The sequence below is a fragment of the Calypte anna genome, chromosome 20 (genome assembly GCF_003957555.1).
Source record: "Calypte anna isolate BGI_N300 chromosome 20, bCalAnn1_v1.p, whole genome shotgun sequence".
NCBI lineage: Eukaryota > Metazoa > Chordata > Aves > Apodiformes > Trochilidae > Calypte > Calypte anna.
Genome location: NC_044265.1, coordinates 6,562,584 through 6,581,140, shown reverse-complemented (window position 1 = coordinate 6,581,140; position 18,557 = coordinate 6,562,584). Strand labels below are relative to the sequence as shown.

General features: G+C 36.6%; 1 protein-coding gene and 1 long non-coding RNA gene across 7 annotated transcripts in view; one reads left to right on the top strand and one right to left on the bottom strand.

Moving 5' to 3' along the window:
• LOC115599435 overlaps positions 1-18,557 on the top strand; it is a 74,433-nt gene that overhangs the window by 50,995 nt on the left and 4,881 nt on the right. For both annotated transcript variants that reach the window (XR_003988424.1, XR_003988425.1), the window contains exons 2-3: positions 5,119-5,229; positions 11,914-11,993. This is a non-coding gene — a long non-coding RNA (uncharacterized LOC115599435). The remainder of the gene's footprint in view (positions 1-5,118; positions 5,230-11,913; positions 11,994-18,557) is intronic.
• Positions 11,691-18,557, bottom strand: part of PREX1 (phosphatidylinositol-3,4,5-trisphosphate dependent Rac exchange factor 1) — a 137,774-nt gene continuing 130,907 nt past the window's right edge. For 3 of the 5 annotated variants that reach the window (XM_030463156.1, XM_030463157.1, XM_030463160.1), the window contains 6 exons: positions 17,822-17,936; positions 17,307-17,394; positions 16,402-16,589; positions 15,527-15,629; positions 14,913-14,980; positions 11,691-13,347 (listed from right to left, as the gene is read on the bottom strand). In XM_030463156.1, coding sequence (XP_030319016.1) covers positions 13,305-13,347; positions 14,913-14,980; positions 15,527-15,629; positions 16,402-16,589; positions 17,307-17,394; positions 17,822-17,936 — 605 coding nt within the window. In that variant the 3' untranslated portion in view covers positions 11,691-13,304. The remainder of the gene's footprint in view (positions 13,348-14,912; positions 14,981-15,526; positions 15,630-16,401; positions 16,590-17,306; positions 17,395-17,821; positions 17,937-18,557) is intronic. The other 2 variants (XM_030463158.1, XM_030463159.1) reach the window with 1 other exon arrangement.

Genomic DNA, 18,557 nt, shown 5'->3' with positions numbered 1-18,557 from the left:
AAAATAATATCCCATTTTAACCCTGCTCTTTCTGATACTTACACTTTTCTCATTTTTTTTATTGCAAGAACTGTAAGTGATAGGTGAGAAAGCATAGATTGTGCACTTAGCCTTGCCATCTGACTTAGTTCATCTTCCAAAATGCAATTTATTCAGAGTGCTAAATGTAGTGTGTTTAATGGAAAGTGAGCGTGAAAGTGAGAAACTGGAAACAAATGCTCTCTGTCTAAAGGCAAATCAATAACTGAATAGTTTGACAATCCCAAACCTCTGCCACTTAAAAGTAATTGGAGTGTATGGAAAAGACATTACATTTCAGCACCTACTAGCATCAGCTTCCATTCTTTGTGATATTACTCCAAGTACATTCAAGTCATCCTGTTGCAGTAATGAGAAAGGAGTGGGAGTAGAGGTTTGTGCTGTCGTTTAAATCCGTTCTGAGGGGTTTTACAGCTTTACACAAATTACAGTTTGCTGCGTGTATCAGTTTTGGGACACACGTGGAACCTCTTAGTGAGATTTTTTTTAATGAGCTGGTCTGTCTAAAACTAATGAGACTGAACATATTGAACCTAGTTGTGGGGAGTCTCTATAGCAGTCCATCACCTGTGGTTTCTCCAGATGAGCAAGCAGGGAAAAAATGTAATATTACTGGAGTGATATTATGCAACAAATCATGTGAATGACAGCATGAACAAAAATATAGGAACAGTGAAATTAATTTTTAATGATCACCCTTAATAGTGATCAGTTATATCAATCAAAAATTACTTTCAAAAAACAATTTCCTGTTTGCTTCTTACTCATACTAATAAATGGGAAAATCTGTTTGGGGACAGAAACTAGCAGAGATTCCTTTCATTTCCCCTGGTTTTCAGAGGTAAGAAACAGGTTCACATCTGTGTGAGTGTTGTTCAGCTGCAGTTAAGAATATGGTAGAACTGACAGGACAATTGACTTAATTGCTTTGTCATGACAGGGTCTATAGAGTCCTCCTACCCAGAAAAGCCAAGTTCCATATGTATCTCTGTTTTGGAAAACTCATTATTTTAGGGGAGTGTGTATATAGCTATATGGATTATTCTTTTGAAATGTCCTGCTGACAAAACCAACCGATTTATCCCAGTGGTGCTAACTAAATATTTACTACTTTTCTCTACTTAAGGGATCCAACTACTCCAGGCAGCATTAAAAACCTAGCCTAGTTTTCCTAATTCATTTTCCTTTCAGCTTATATATATTACATTTTTTATATGTATTTTTATACAATATATACAATATATCTATTGTATATATATTTATATATATAGTATATATATTTATATATAATTATACAATATATATTTTTATATACAATATTTACAATTATATATATAATTGTAAAGAGATACTAGCAATTTCTTTACCTAAAACAGGATTTTTATTTAGTTTTAATTCTTAAACCCCCCTGCTGTTTTTCAAAATCTGACAATGCAAATTTCAGGTTCACATCAAATACAGCATTAATTTGGGGGGATGCGTGTCCTTTCCTTGTACATAGATCCAGAACTTTATTTTCCACTGTGTTAAAAGCTTATGCATTTGTAATGGTTAGCTAGTATTGGACTATCTTGGGAGGAGGAAAAAGCTTACATGGTCTGTGTGCTGACCACCTGCAACTTTCTAGAAGCCAAAAGCAAGATGGCTTGGCCCAGCAGAAAAAGCTTCAGACTGAGCAATTGATGAATATTGTTCCATCCTTTGCTGTCTTGACAGAGTAATTTGCCCTCTCTGTATTTAATTTCTCCGCACGCAACGAGGGGTAAGGCTATTTATCAGTCTGTACAGGTACAGTCTGTAATTGCTATGGATTGCCAAAGCAGTGGTAGCTTTAATTGTAACTTTAATTCCACTACTAATTGGAAATTGGTAAGTTTCCTGGAACCTTTATCAAAAAGAGACGTGCTAAGTGGGACTATGGTTTTGTAAGTCATGGCTACTTGTCATAAAGTCTTTCCCCCTGTGTACTTTTACGTCTGAAAAAGGCTGTTGGAACCAGCAGGGTTTTTACTTACTGCTGCTAAGTACTGATATTTCCATGAGATTTAATGCATTTCACAATTTTATTAGTATCCATGAATAAAAGTTATCTAGTTAATGAGGAATGAAGCTAAAAATACATAGTTTCCTATGGCTTTTTGTCATCGCTCTGAGACCAGGCTCTGAGAGTTAAGGCAGATTCTAAACAGTATTTCTGACATCTTTTTTTAATAGGGAAAAAAACCTAAACTAAAGGAAACTAGCTTGATGGAGGGAGAATGCCAGAATCCCTCTCTGAACAAGAGAGGAAAGCCAGAAGGAAAAGTGACTGTTTAAAGTAAGGATGGTTCAGTTGTCAGAGAAAGCCTGAGCTGTTTCTCCTGGTCATTCCTGCTAACATCCTTCTGCAGCTCTTTTCATTGCCCTTGGATTTTGTTACACTAAACAACAGCTTATTTGAAATTTTTTCACAACTCTCATTTCTCTTTTCAAATCATTGGTGGACAAGCCCTGGCAGATCCCAAGACAGATCTGAGAATCACAGTGCTGATAATGCCCTTACTGTTTGAAAGCTTCCATTTCTTTCTTGTCTTTCAACAATTATAATGCAGTCGTTTCAGTTAGAATTAAATCTTTGACATCTTGGTCTTATTTCCCATCTGTACAGCAGTGAAATATTGCTTCCTACTCTATAGGGATGCTGTGGATATACATAATCTATTTCAATATTATTGTAAACTAGTCAGAAACTGCAGTCAGAGGAGAAGCAGATACAGGGAGTGTTTGATTGCAGCCCAGAGCTGATAACCACTCAGGCTAGGAGGGCCTCTGAGGTGTGGTAATAGAGGTAATACCTTCCCTGAGCAGTGAGGGAAAATGTTTACTGCACTGCAGCAAAGTGTCAGAGGCAGGAGTAACAGCACCTTTGGGAAGAGTGGTGTGGTCAAGAGGGCACATAACAGAAGATGAACTAGGACATCACCAGGGAATATAACCCTATGTTGGCTTGTTGGTGGCAAAAGATTCAGCTGAGGCACTCACTGTCTGCTAAAGCTAGAGGAATATGCTGGTAAATAAAGATTGATTGTTAGAAGAAGTAGGTCTGAAAACCCTGACGATCCCAAACAGTTGGCAAACTACTGATCTGAGCTTTTACTGTCGCCTCTTTATAAAAATAAGTGAGCCACAGCCATGGTCTAGACCGCATCTGAAACCCCTAGTGTAATCCTCTACTGAGAAATTTTAATAAATGTGGTCCATAAAGCACTTCTGGCTAATGACAGTATTCTGGGTCCTCCCTCCTTTTTATCTCCATCTGTTAAACTGTTTTAAAAGGCAATTCAATTGCCTTTTAAAATTAGATAGCTTTAAAAAGCAAAAATACTGCAACTATTTTTCCAATCTTGCACTCCTCCAAAAGCCAAGTCTTTTAAATGGTTGAACTGATGATATACAATTAGTAAAAGAATGCATGATAATTTGTGAAATAATATATAGATAAGCAAGAATTAGGTGAATGTTTGGTTCAGTGTTTAAAAAGTTGAAAACTTTGGATTGGTTTGAACTACATTCTCAAATCTGTCATATTTTCTGGGTTTGAGCTCTGTATACTTTATAGCATTGTGATTGCACTGAATTTATGGAAACTACATTTGATTTATGTCAGAGCAGGCAAAAGAAATAAGGCACAAGGTTTGTTATTTCTTGCAGCAAGACACATTGTGTTGTGCTGGCTATAAAATTGCGTATTATTTCAGAAAACTTTAATAAACCCCCCTGAAAAATAAAATAGAGCTGAGTTCACATGGGATCAGGGAGAAATGATGGAACCTTTCCAAATCACTTTCCAACAATACTTTCATGTGATAGCTTCATTAACTTTCATGCAATAATTTGGAGATATATTCTATCAAAAGAAAGCAAGTATTCAAGCACACTAATAATATGAATTTGATTTTTGCACAGTAAAACTGTGATAAAGTCACACTAATTTTTGTAATTATCTCAAGATGAAAATACGTCACTCATGTAAGTAATTATGTAATTTAAAGCTGATTAAATAATAATGATTCCTTGCTCATTGCCTTCAAAGTGCTTATAACCAAATTTAATTTTAAGCAGGATCAAGAAAATAATCACTTGATTCAAGCATTAATTACTAATTTTAATCCTAATTCATTAAAAACAGGACTATTTTTTTTTGCAGGCTCTGCAGGGCATTAATTGACATTTTACAAAATGAGTCATTATTTTGGCATGGAGAAGTGTTTTTCAGATGGTGAATCATGACTCCCAGAAGGGATTGTTAAAGAGCTCTGAGGGACCTTTGACTTCTGAAAAAAAGCAGCCCTACGTAGGGGCAGTCTGCTATTCAGGCTAGCCAGGGAGCTGCTGACCACTTTTAATTACTGGCAATAGGCAAGTAAGCTGATGAAGAAAGTGTTCCAAAGTAAACAGCTTTATTGAGACAAATTGCAGCAGGCTAGGGACAGATTAGGTCAGTTTAGAAATGTAAAAATTAAGAGGTTTGTTGCTTTCTTTCCAGTCATGTTGGAAATGGATAGAGAATCTGAGCACTTTGTTCAGGATGTCACCCTGGAGTGTGTAGCCTTACAACTGGTTTTGTTTGTTGTCTAACTTGCCTGTACTACCTATCTTCCTTTGTTAGAAAATGGGGAGAATACCAACACTCTCCAAGAACATGGCAGTCTTTTGGATTGTGAATTCATTTGGAAAAGGACTACTTTTTTAGACATATACCTATTGAGAATTTAACCCAATGGTTTATAAGCTAAGAAAAATTGCATTAATATATCAGTCATTTTTCTCATAGTTGATCTTAAGCCCCAATGGGATAATTATAATCATCATGTAACATGCTGACTTGTATAACCCATGAGTTTTACCTCTTGTTCCTGCAGCTAATTCAATAGCATGATTTTTCTCACTCAGATCATGTGCTTTACAAGCCCTATGGGATAGGGACTGCACCTAAGGGATGTATGATCATTTTACTGACAGTACTTTTAAGAACACTTCCTCTTCAGCCTAAATTTTCACACTTAGCAGTTTTACTTTTCTCATCTTTTTGCTCCTCAGAGAATCCATCACAGGCAGAACTGGATGCAACTTCCATGGTTCCAAAAGAAACAGAACTACAGTCTGGACAAAGAATCATTTAAGTTGTGAAGGAAAACCAGCAAAAAAAAGGTAATCTTCATAGAAAATGTATTCCATACTGACTCGAGGTGCTGTCAGCCATTCACTTGACTTGATTTTTTTATAACCTGTGAAGATGCCAATGAATAAGCCTGGAGTAACTGTTGCTTGTTGCTTAATGGGGGAAAATCATGATGTATTAGTTAAATTGTCAGTGAAAGCCAGAACAACCCATACAAGAGAGTCAGACATTTATTTATTAAAATAGAAAGCAATCTGTAAGATGAAAACTGTTAATCACTGAAGAATAGTTCCAGCCTCTTAATGAGCACAGGACAATAATAATAATTTTAAAATAATAATTTTAAAATGAAGCCTGAAAATAACACTGAAGATTAAGGCCATATGTCAGCTCTAGAAAAAAACTGCCTAGCAAAAGCTGCCTAGCATAATGTAGTCCCCAGGTGGAGAATGGGCAAAGGGGACAAGTATTGTGTCTCCCTCCCAAAATTGTATACTTGTATACTTGTGCCTGCAGGAGGGCAGCAGCCCCTTTTCCAGCAGATTTGAAGTCTAGGTCTTCCTGGGGGGAAAGCTGGGAAGCAGATGATCTTCGGGTTGCCCTGGTCCTGGTCTGGGTGGGCTGCATCTGCCTCCCTGCAGATGATCCCAGCAGTTGGTGAGCTGAGGGCAGGCAGCAAGCATGGCACTGAGTTTGTCAGCAGGGCTTCAGCATTGCCCCTTGGCACTCCCAACTGCAGCAGCAGTATCAGGCCCCGGGAGAGTACTGTTACCAGTAGCTCTAAAAGGAAAAAGCTTTGTCAGAGACTTTCTAAAAACAGCTCCTATTGCTCTGAACAGGGATTACTCACTCTTGCCCTATTGGTCTAAGGTGGCAGAATCTTATTTCACATCACTTCTATGTGAGCCATAGATGGGGTTAGTACTGGGAATACAAGTTATTTCAATGGTTCCTTGGTGCTCTTTGCTCGAGACAGATTAGGAGTCCCAGCTATTGAATGTGTTGCTAAACCTCTAAAGCAAAGAACTGTCATGGTCACAGTGACTGCCCCTCATGTCTCCTGAACAGTAAAACAGAAAAAAAAAAATGGAGACATCTCGGTTGTTTTCCAACAAGCAAGCAGTTAATTTAAAATTTCTTTCTGGGTGATGAGCTGATTGCTACATTAATTAGGAGCAAAGGAGAAAGCAGGCTGGAAAGAAAGCCAAATTCCCCAGGCAAAAGGACAGGGACTCTATAAAAGCTGATGCTAATAAACTAAGTGGGAAACATTGGGCTAGGGATCTTAATATACTCTGTAAGACTACTCCAGTGCCCCTGTCACAAAACAGAAGTTGCACTGCACAGGAAGCCACAAACAAAACTGTTCTTAAATTTCTCCTGTGACTTGTTTTTCTCTATTGCTACAAAGAGAAGGAAGCCAAAATCATAGGATCTTGATCAGAGGCATGGATGGAAGGATTTAAGTCTTATGTTATCCTCTTCTTTCTTGTAAGCTCACTGAACCCTTTCAGGCATGCACATTTATCCTCTTCAGTTGATTCTTTTCTGCAAATGGAAAGTCTCCCCAAATGCAAACACCTGGATAGACAGGAAAAAGGAGTTCTCATTTTTAAGATAGCTGAGAATGCTGACAAAGCTGAGTGTATTTATGAGCCAGGTGATGAGGACTGTTTGTCCAGGACTTTCTCATTCTTACTGCTGGATTGCAGAACTTTTGATATCACACATACCTCATGGAAATAATAAATGTTGTAGCCTATTTTTAGTATTCTGAGTAAGTGTCAACAGAACATAAAAAGCTGAGTTTAATACTCCGAGGGAAAACTCAGGACCTGTCTCAGTGTCAAGGGACATTTCAGAGGCACGGTTTGAGGATATCAGAGGTAGCAATGTGTTTCCTGTCTACAGTATCTGTCTTTCTGCAGAGAAAGAAATCTACTTCTTTAGCTATGCCTTAGAAAGACAAAATGCAGTTTGTACACAGCAGGGAAGAAGTTTTTTTAATTGCCTTGTCTCACAAAAGAAAAAAGGATTTGACTATCACAGTTTTTCTTTTTACTTTCTCAATCTTCTTGAAGTTCAAAAGGTTCTGCTTAAAGCAGTAGCCCAAGTATTTTAATTAAACCATAGAAATGTCTTCTATTCAGCTACCTTTCAAACATCTAAACCCAAGAGTAGTGCTCTAAATCCTGGCTGATAGGAAACCATCTGGGCAGTGTTTTCTGAATGGCTTCATGTAAGTTCTGACAGAGGACACAGCTTACCACACACACACACATAAAGTAATGCTAAAATGACAACATGGATTAGACAGTACAATACAAAAATTTGAACAAGTTATATTAAGACTTTTGTCTTAATACAAGATAGAAATGCTTAGTTAAAAATACAGAAACGTAAAGAAAAAATGTAACACTGTTAGTACACTAGAATCCTTCAAACTTGACTGGAAAAACCCTCTCAAATATCCTGTACAGTTTTTATTTTTACAAAACATTAGAAAATACCAGTCCTATAAACTTATATACAAATATGATCTCTGGAACATTTGCCTAAAGCCACAGAAAGTTCTGTTTTATGCAAAAACATACCATACAACTTGTGTCATTTCAGAATTGCCCCCCTGCCCAGATGAGGTAATTGACCTTAGGTGCAAAATGAGCTGTAAATGTAGGAATAATATAGCAGTCTTGCTTGAGTTCCTGTAGTTGATCTTTGTTAACTTTGAAAATCCATTTAAATTTGGCCTAACCTGTGGTTTTGTGGCCGTTCTCATCCCTTGTAAAATGGCCTAAAAATAAAGGCCTTTCAGAAGTCCCTGTCCTCTTCAATGAGTTGTTTGTTTTCACTATGACATTGCACCAGTGCAGTGAGTTTCATCTTCTGGGCTTCGGTCATCTAGAAACATCTGTGAAAGGTTAACTATAAAAAAAGCAAACCTATTATTCTGAATTATCAGTTCCTTCTTTAATTCAGCACTGAAACTGCTGTAGGCTTTAGAATACAAAGGCATAAACCATTCAGCTGGCTGGGGTCCAGGCACAGGAAATCCTTCTTCCAGTATACTTGACTGCAGCAGTGCATCAGAGACTGATTCTCTGGGTATATATGCTGACAATTAAAATAGGCAGTTTTATTCTCATGCTAACCTGTATGATAAAAGAATTAGCAATTCCATTATGAACAAAAAAGAGCTTCTCTGAAATCCAGTATGAATATCCTCTTTCTGAAACCATATTTTAAATTTAGAATTAACTAACATTTATTTATGTTCTAAATTCTGACAGTCTTCAAATCAAGGAGTAGGAACTGGTGAAGATCTGAAAGCTTATTCTTTTATTCTTTATTTCCTTAATGCCAACATTTATGTTAAATTGGGTTCCTTGGTATAAATGCATAGCGCTTCTGAATCCTGAAATGAGCTAGAACAAGTACATCAAAAATATACTCAGTCATCTTTTCTTATACTAAGTGCTCTCAATTAATATTTTATGGGAATTAAGAGAATATGGTTTTATATATGTGTCTCTGTGAAATTTATACTTTTTTCCATCTAGGTTCCTGTTCTGTAAGTCACTAGAACTGTATGATCTGTGTAAAGCACTGGCAGTTTTCAAAGCAGTTTAAAATTTTTCTCCTTTAAATCTTTAAAGTACTAGAGGTAAGAAAATATTTTCCCAGTTCCCTCCCCAAACTGCAGCAGGGAGAAATGAATTGCTCAGTACAGCAAAGGCAGTTGGGCATGGCAAGTCTGAGCACTCAAAATGTGTGTCACAAAGACACCAGAATTTATTTAGTTTGTATCAAATAAAAGTTTCCTTTAGGGATGCAGTGTAGTGATGCTGTGTCAGTACCATCAAAACTTCTGTCATACAACATGAATCAGGTTTTTTGCTTAGGAACAGAAAGATCAGAACCCAATGGGACTACAGGGGTTTCCTGGTGCTAATCAAAGCCAGGACTCTCATTCTAAAGAGTGGCAAAAATATTTTTTGCTGTTTGAAGGCTTTTCATCCCCATTAAGCTACTGCAGGCTTCTCTGAAGGGCAGATTTGAATTTCATATATGAAGACTCTAATGCTACACAAATAATGGTTTTTGATACAAACTGTACGGGGTAATCTGATTAATCAATGGTACCTTATTAGTAAGGCTATGTGTTACTTGCCTTTGTGAATAAACTGGTTTCATGAGATTTGTTGGGTTAAGGAGTTTTTAAGCTCTATCAAAAATTTATAATGCCAAATGTTTTGACAGATGAAATACTGTGCTGTTATGAAAGTAGGAATATTTAAAATAACTTCTACATTGAAGTTCTGATTGTTAGGCTGTAGTGTTTTATATATTCAATCACTTTAGAATCATGAAATAATTAGTGCTCAAAATATCCTCAAGTTAGTACCATTTGCTGATAAGAAAATATGACAGAGGAAAAAGGATTTAGAGTCCCAGTGGATTTTTCTTTTCAATGTTCTTTTATTCTAAATGGAAATGAGATGTTTATTTGTCTAAATCTGTTGTTTCTCATCTGAAAATCTCAGTGTTTCAGTCTGAAAATGAATAGTAGGCTATGCAAATGGCTAATGCAAACAGTTACTTCCTTTTTTTTGTCAGTCTTATTGGGGAAAAAAATTTCCAGGGTTCAGAACAACTTTCAGCCAATATTTATCCCTGATTACTTGTACTTCTTGTGCCTGTATTTATGTTTATATTGAACTGTCTGTACCTTTTTCATTCTTATCTTCTTGCAAAGATATCAGTTATACTTGTGTCTTAGGCTAAATAAATCAAGCTTTCCTGATCTGATCTTGATTAACTTATACCCTTTTAGTATATTTCCTCAACATCCAGGAGCTGCAATTTCACTTACTTATCTGGCCTCTTCACAGTGCTTTGAACACTTCTCCATCCCAATTGGAAATCTGTCTCTCAGTGCAGGCTAAGCTTTCATAATTCTGTCAAATTGCATCTGAGTCATCTTGTGACAAACTCTACAATCAATGTATTTTTAATATAAATTAACAGAAAATATATAAAAATACTTGTTTTATCTTCAAGTGTATGAACTAATATTTCTACTATAAAATTTATCCTCTTTGTTTCATCCATTCAGTTATCAAGGTCTCCCAGGTTTTTTTTTCTGTGTGTACACTGATCCTTCTCTAGATCACTGCCTCCTAACCTAACACCGACCTCAACTGCACAGTGTCTGTGCTTCAGTGACTGATGAAAATGCTGAGCAAATTCAGTTTCAAAACTGACAGGAAATTCCACTTGCAGCTATCACCCAACCTGCCCTTTCTTTTCAACACTGCCTTTAGCCAGCTGCTTACACACCTCATCATCAGGCTGCTTGTTTCCATTTTCTCCATCTTGACTGTTTTCCCCCGTTCCACACTTCCACTGTATCAGATGCCCTGGGTCTATGAAATCTGTACTTGCTCAGCTGTGTATCAAGCCTGATTCTTAAATTCCTTTTAGCCATGGAAATTCTGCCAACTTAAACTACTCTCTTTACTTGCAGGTTGCCTTGTGCCTTGCCCTCTTATTTTCCCCTTGAACTTGCTTTTTTCTAGCATTGGATTAAAATCTTGCAATTTGCAATATTTGCAAAAAAAAAAAAAAAAAAAAGCAAAAAAAAAAAGCATCAAAACAGTTTTTCTTTTCTACTTTAGTAGGAAGTCTGCACTGAAACCACATCTGCAGCTGACCCTGCACAAACAGGAAGAGTTCAGCTCTACACAGCCAATTTGAGTGGATCTCAAAAACAACTTTTCCCTTATGGCTTAAAACTTCTGACTTCTCATCCCTCCTTACAAATACCCTAACTTAAACTGTTCAACAGAATGTAGAGCTAAGCAACTAAAGCATAAAACAGAAAAATAAGATCATACCTTCTCTCCTTACAGTATAAACCAAGTTTTAATAATAAAAAAAATTATCACGCTTTCAATGAGAATAGCATATACATTTCCATGTAAAACAGTGCACAGTGTAAATGCCCTTAGATACTCTTCTATGCATCTTTAATGCTTGCAGTGATTATGTAGGTGTTGGCCACACCAGGCTGTGTATACTGCTTTATTTCCACTGGACTCCTACTGGGAAGAGCCAGTGCAGACTAAGCAAGGATCTTGGCCAGTGTGGTTTTTTAATTTATTTTGGCTCTTCCTACAGTCCTTACAATGGTAAGTACATTTTAGGTTGAGGGATCAGTTAAGAAACATCCATTTCTTCTTCAAACAGCAAGTGGTAAGAATAACTCTTTCAAAATTAACAAGAAGTGCATTGAAATAATGATCTGCTCATCTGGCTGCAGGACAAAATGTACACAGCCACAAACCCCTGTATCTGACAGCTGGTGATTTGATGGGCTGTCCTAGTTCCCTGCAACAGGTTGCTGTAGGTCAGAGGAAACAGTTTAAAGTGATAGTTTAACCAAAATACATTCCTTCCTTAAAATTGTTCCAGTCTGTGAGTGATAGAAAAAAATCAAACAACTTAGTAAGGAAGGTTCAAAAAACCTGCATTCCAAACTTGTTATAAGCCATTTTGTGTTGATGTGTAGATTTAAAAAGTTGAGACCTTTATACTCAAATGGAAGGAGTCTAATTTTAGTTTGAGTTGGTTTGGATGTTAATAAAATAAAATTAAGCCAGCTAAAAAACAAACAACGTCACAAATAAAAACCCCAAACCTTTATTTTCTAGAATGTACATCACTGCAAAGAGCTTCCAGATCTCCCAACTATGGACTGTTTCAAACAAGGCTGTGGAGACACAGAAGACTGGTAAGTTTCCTATACACCCTCCTACTGAGACCTGCTACAATGGAAATTCCTTAGGGATGGGTGGTCATATTAAGGCACTCACTCCAAAAGAACATTATTTCTGTCCTGAGACTGCTGACATGGTTCAATTAGTTTCAGTCAGTAACTTGGAAAATATTACTGTGCTTAGGATAATACTGACAGAACAAAGAAAAAATTTTCAAACAACAAAAAATAAAGTACATTATATACATGATTCCTTTTTTCTTTTAACTTAAAAGCATCCCTAATACATCTTAATAACTGTATTAAAGACTACTTAAATATTGAAAGATTTTAAATAATGTAGAACTTTTTTTCAGTAAACTGGGAGTAGCTGTGTAATTGCCAGCATATTGGTCCCATTTTAAACAATATAATTTTTATTTAAATCTTGTATATATAATAACATGATGGAAAACATATTCCACTTCACATAAATAAGTATAGTTCTTCTGACCTGTTTTAAAAACATCTGTTCAAATAACCAGATTATAAAACTGTACTTTTCCTTTGTAAAATTACCTTTAAAATCCTTCACTACCAATCTCTCCTCTTAAATAGTACTGGATTTCCAGAGTACATCACAGGGCATTAGTAAATAGAGTTAATCAAAAACTTGAAAGCTACAGTAAGTAAAATGAAGCAATGTTATGAAGTATTATGGAATGTATACTCTGCAGCATAGAGAGATTGGTTCTCACTGGGCTGAAGTGGAAAATTTTTCCAGAAGAAATTCTTTATGTTCATATTAGAAAATAAACCATAGATTGTGCTATCTGTTGGTCAAAAGTGCAGGTCAGTTCATGAAAAAGTGGTGTTTATGAAGCTACTGCTCAAGTATGCTGACCAAAATTATGCTGGCAATTAAATGAATGCCAGGCACAGCACAGGAGACAGACATGCTTCATTCTGGCTTTTCTTAACCCAGCTGTAGCTTGAAGTCCACAACTTTTAGGTGGCAGCACAACCCAGTCACCAGTAAAACTGTGCTTTCTTGAAATAAAATTGTAACTTTTCCAGGCATCTAGCAAATGGCAGTAGCATCCATCTTAGCTCTGGGATGTTTGTTTCAAGAATTTCTTCAAGAAGTCAAGGAAACACAGGAATCCCTGCACACTGCAGGAGCAGATTCTCAGTGCCTGTGTGCAGCAGGTTCATCCCTACTAAACCAGAGCAATTTCTCTTCCTCTCTTGGTTCAGCACCATCAGTGTCTGTTAGTGTGGGTCCTCAGGCTGGGCTGCTCATAGCTCAATGCTTGAACGATGCTGCAATGGAGGTGCCTCTCACTTCTATAAATCCCCATCTGTAGGTGGCTGGCACAACCTATAGAGTCTTCAAGGCAGATAAGAGGACAACATTAAATCTCTTAAGGATGACAATATAAAGTTACTGGCATAGTATATGAGCATCAACTTCTCCTTTATCATTTTGCAAGCTTTAGAGCTAATCTAATACTAAGAGTACCACTGGTTTTAATTTTAGTAATTGCAAATTTAGAAGTATCTCTAGTGATTCATTAACTGAAGTATATAAATTGTGTTTTAACACTAACATTTTCCATCACCCCCTTGAACTTTTGCCCGATTTGGGTCTTTAACAGACCCTTCTCTCTTTTCCTAGTTCTTTTGTTTGAAACAGAGGTCAGCATTTTTCCTGAACAAGAGCGTTTACCACACACAGACTGGGATACAAATAAAAGAACATATTTGCTCATTGACATGGTTGAAGAAACTTTAAAGTTAATAATATTGTTTTCAGAAAAAAAATTTTGAATCACAATATTAGCAAACTGAGATCAGTGGTTAAAGCTAAGCGTACCATGACTGTCTTTAGTATTTAACTGTTTGTGGCAGCTTTATCTTGGATTTTTTTACTTTCCATTTGAATAAACTCAAGACTTCTATAACGTGTGTTTCAAAACTTCTACTATTGACTTTGACAAATCTCAATGCTAGCAAATACAATCCTGAAAATTAACATTAATTCACCAGATCTCCTTATAACTTTGCTTAATTTTATTTTACATTGTGGTGATGGAATACATGTGTCTTAGCTTTATTGCCTAAAAATAATTCAAGTAAACAGTCCTGAAATTTGTCATTGTGATTTAGAGTGCATACAGAACAGAAATACCTCATCTTATGATTTGTTTCTAAAGCTGTTTCTTTTTGAATGTATCATGCTGTTATGGACATAAAAATGGAACCAGTGTAATATACAGTCCTTAATAAGGCAAAATAATCATTCTGCTAACACACTCAGTGGAATTAACCAGAAAGAGAGACCTTTTTTAAAAAATAAAGGTATTCCTAGCCTGCAGGGAGAGATAATGAACATCTGTATCTCCTGTTAGGTGTAGTAGGATTCATAAACGTGCAGTGCTTTTCAAAGTTGTATTCTAGGCAAAAACAAATGTAACCCTGGGCAACCTTAGAGGTGTATAACTGTATGCAGCAACTGAGTTGCTCTTTAACTTGCTGTGCCAAAACTAAACAGTCAAACTCATCTAAGCAGACAATGGTATTAGCCTATGAATTATCTTTGCATATCTGCAGTTAGATTTGCCTGTCAGGAATTTTTCGTTCTAAACATTCCACAGATGGCTGCCAATCACTAGCTCTGCCAACTCACAGCATCAGTCCAAAAGAGACCCTGATCAGTTATATTTTATTCAGAAAATGCAGATACCTTTGAAGTTAATGATCTGCAAATTGTAAGGAACAAAGCTAATTAATCTATAGTGTACTTTGTTTAGGACACTGAGAAAGAACAGTTTTTTTCTTTTTTCCACTATTGCTACTAAGATCTTTAAAACAGGATTATAACAAGGACTCTACAAGTGTTACAGAAGCATAAGACCAACATGCAGATAAAATGCATAATACTTAAAAACTCACCGGGGTGCGCAGTGTGGCATTTGGTCCATCACTTTCAGATTCTTGGCAGAGATTTCAACTCTTGGTCCCTAAGGAAACAGAATTTATTGTACTGACAGTATAGATAAAGCATCTGATCCTTAGGGGAAAATGTTATAATGGGAGTATGGTTTCTATCTGAGAATCCATTAACTACTTTAAGAAGATCTGGAATCCACTGGGTGGATACATTAGTCATCTGTGTTTACTTAAACGATGGAATTAGTCCCACAGCACTTTACAAGCACTGCTGCTTAGCATTAGGGAATTTGTACCATTTAACACCGATTGAGACTTGGTTTTATATATAAAGAAATTGTCTTAAATATATGGGGTAGTCCCTACTTTCTTATCATCAAGGCATACACTTTAAATAATGTACACTGAGGCGTGCATTTTCAGTGCTGTAATGGCTGTGCGTGCAAAAGTCAGTTTGTTCCTGTTCAGTACACATGTTCAGATATTAACTAAGGTTTGGCTATATGGGTTAGTAGGGCACAAAATACAGTCCCACAGCAAAATAAATTGGTGTTTGTACAATGCTGTTCCTGGAATGAAAAGGCTGGCATGCAGCAGCCACACATCCAAGTACTCACCTGCTTGCGCATGATGTCTGTAGCCTGCATGATGCACTTGGGCAGAAGTCCATGACTGCGAGCCAGCGTGGCTGCCTGCTCCAGGGAGACACTCAGTGTACTTCTGAACAGGGGAACAAGAGACACTGAACCACAGATCATATTTAAAATATGTAAATAGGCATGCACAGGACCCTTACCTGTAAAGTATGACTTCTGTTATCTAGAGTTCTTATATTTACTTTTTTAATTTTTTCATTTATAAAACTGTAAAATTATCTCAGTCCAGCATTTCCACCAAGATACTGCAACTGTTTTGAGTCTCCAGCATCATTCATACAAGGTTGTGTTTCACTGCTCTGCTGCATGGATTCTTGTGAAGTTATTCACAAATGAATGTTTTTGTTTTTTTTTTACTCAATGACTTTGAGACACTGGAAGAACAGTGGGGTATTTAGAATCAATGCTTGCACACACTAAGATTCTAAAGGTGTTTTTGAGCCACTTCCTTCATTTTCAGTGTGTGATTGAAGACAACAGTGACTCAAAGTTATACGCAATGACATCACCTATGCAGTGGCACTGGCTGGTAGACTGAAAGTGTTTGTAAGCTACTAACTACTGAGAGAATAATTAAAATTCACAACCTATTCTATATAAAGATGGCAGTAGATTTAAGTCCTTATTATAGAATCGTAGAAAGCTAGAGGTTGGAAGGGACCTTGAAGGATCATCTAGTCCAACTCCACCTGCCAGAGCAGGGTCACTTACAGTTTATATTCCCATAAAATTTACCTTTCTATTGCTTTCAACAGAATAAAATATAGTGTTCCAATCTCTAGAGAGAACAAAACTTCTCATCACAGCAGTTAACACTTGGGTTTCTTAAATCTCACCTCTGCATCCCAGTGCCACACATGGTGATCTGACAGGCTCCGAGTCGGTAACAGAGCTCAGAGGAGATGGGCAGCAGACCAGCTCCTGATGTGTTACTGCTGGAATATCCTGACTGGGTTGGTTTTGTGTGAATGAAAGACTTCATCAGCCTGCAAAGCTCATCCATTGCATTGATGGGACGAATAAGCTAGACAAAATTTAAAAAAGCATTAGTGGCATACTCACAACTTCATTTACATTTACAATTCTTTATTCTATGTCTAAGCACAATAATCTACACAACAGTAAATGCCACACCATAACAACTATCTAGAATATAAATGAACTTTGGAAGTGGAAATACAAATTACCTTGGGGCAATTTTTTTCAGTTACCACAAATCACATAGATTGCTAGAATTTATATTATGATTTCAAAGGTAGTTTCTGACTTTGTTGTCCAGGCAGCAGCATTTAATGCCTTCCATGTGCACCCAGTTAGACAAACTGCCTTTACATGAGCTGCTGGGAAGTACTATTTTCCTGTTGATTTCCTTCTATAACTGTGAACAAACCATAACTTGTAAATTAAATGTCTGTTCATTTTAATGCAAATGCAGGAGAGGAACATTAATTAATTCTGTCTAACATCAGACACTGTATTTATATTTAGCAGGGGCAATCAGTGTGATATGGAGCCTTACTGGTGCCTAAGTTCAGTGGTTTGTGTTTACCCCAATACTGCACATTTCTTCTCAAAAAAACCCCAACTGTAGCCAAGCTCCAGAGACATTCAGATAATTTTTAAATATTGTTTGGTTTTGTACAGGTCTGCCATATGGCTACCCTACAGCTGGCAACTGAGAGATATATAAATAATATTTCTATGAGAGAATTTATTGTAGAAATAAAGCCAATAACAATACCTGGTCGATCTTCACTGCAGTAGCATTGGAATCAGTGGGCAAGTTTGATCTCTCTAGGTAAAATGTCCTGGGAAAAGGCCAGCAAGGGCTACATTAGTTGGTGTGTCTCATTTCAAGCACATATGTGTAAACTACCTTGTCTAAAACAGCTACAGTACAAAACATGCCAAAAATGTTGTAATTCAAGATCTGCTTTCCCGTTGAACCATTGTGAGCACAGTAAATTACAGTCAGTACTAAAACATTTGAAATCTTCTTTGTTATGCAATTTTAGTTCTGCATAAAATTTTGAAGTCGGATTAGTTGGGAATTTCATCGTGTACAGTACACTATTGCAGAAGAGGCTTCCCTATGGGAAGAAAACTAACAAGTTTCACACACAATAAGGACCTCCAAAAATCATATTTGTACAAGAAACCATCAGGAACAGAATCTCTTTTTCATTAAATGTTAAGGTTGTTAGAAAGGAGCACCCTTTTCAATGTCTTTTAAGGCAAAGGAGAAGAATTAAGTACCTGAGTTTACGGTAGTATTGCTGCACTTTTTCAAGTGAAATACCATTTATTTGCTGTGGAAATTCTTCCAGAGATGAGATAGCTGGTTGTGATTGCCCCTCCATATTCTCCAGAGCTGAAGAAGAAAATATTAAACCTATGTTAGTAGTTTCCTTTTTATTAATATAAATTTATATAATTATTTATGTCATTATCATATTTATATTCCTCACTAGCTCACCAAATGACTGTTGGATCATGTCAAGGCTCATTCTCTCACTATATAAATTTAATGCATTTCCCACTATGGGAGTATAGTGGTACTATACCATAAAGGTGAGCTTCACAGAAAGCAGTTCCATCTAAGAGCAATTAAAATTAATGTTCTATCTAACACTAATATGCCCTGGAGAAAAATTTTCTAGATTGTATTTTGGTGTGAAAATTCGCTTATCAAGTAAATTTCCAGCCAGGATGAATCAGTCATGGTGTATGCTTTTAAAAACACTTCTCTGCAGCCTGGAACATCTCCTGCTACCATACTAATCAGATTTTCCATGTAGTCCCATATAATGTCTCTATGGCCTTCACAGGAAAGCATAAAAAAAGACCCAACCAGGCATATCTTATTCTCATGAGTGTGTCTTACTATAAAATCACTCCCCAGGTCATCACAGAATAGAAACATCTGTTTCCTAAATACATCTGCAGTTCTCAGCTGTATTAGGTTTAGAGTTTCATGGTCATTCTTTAATTT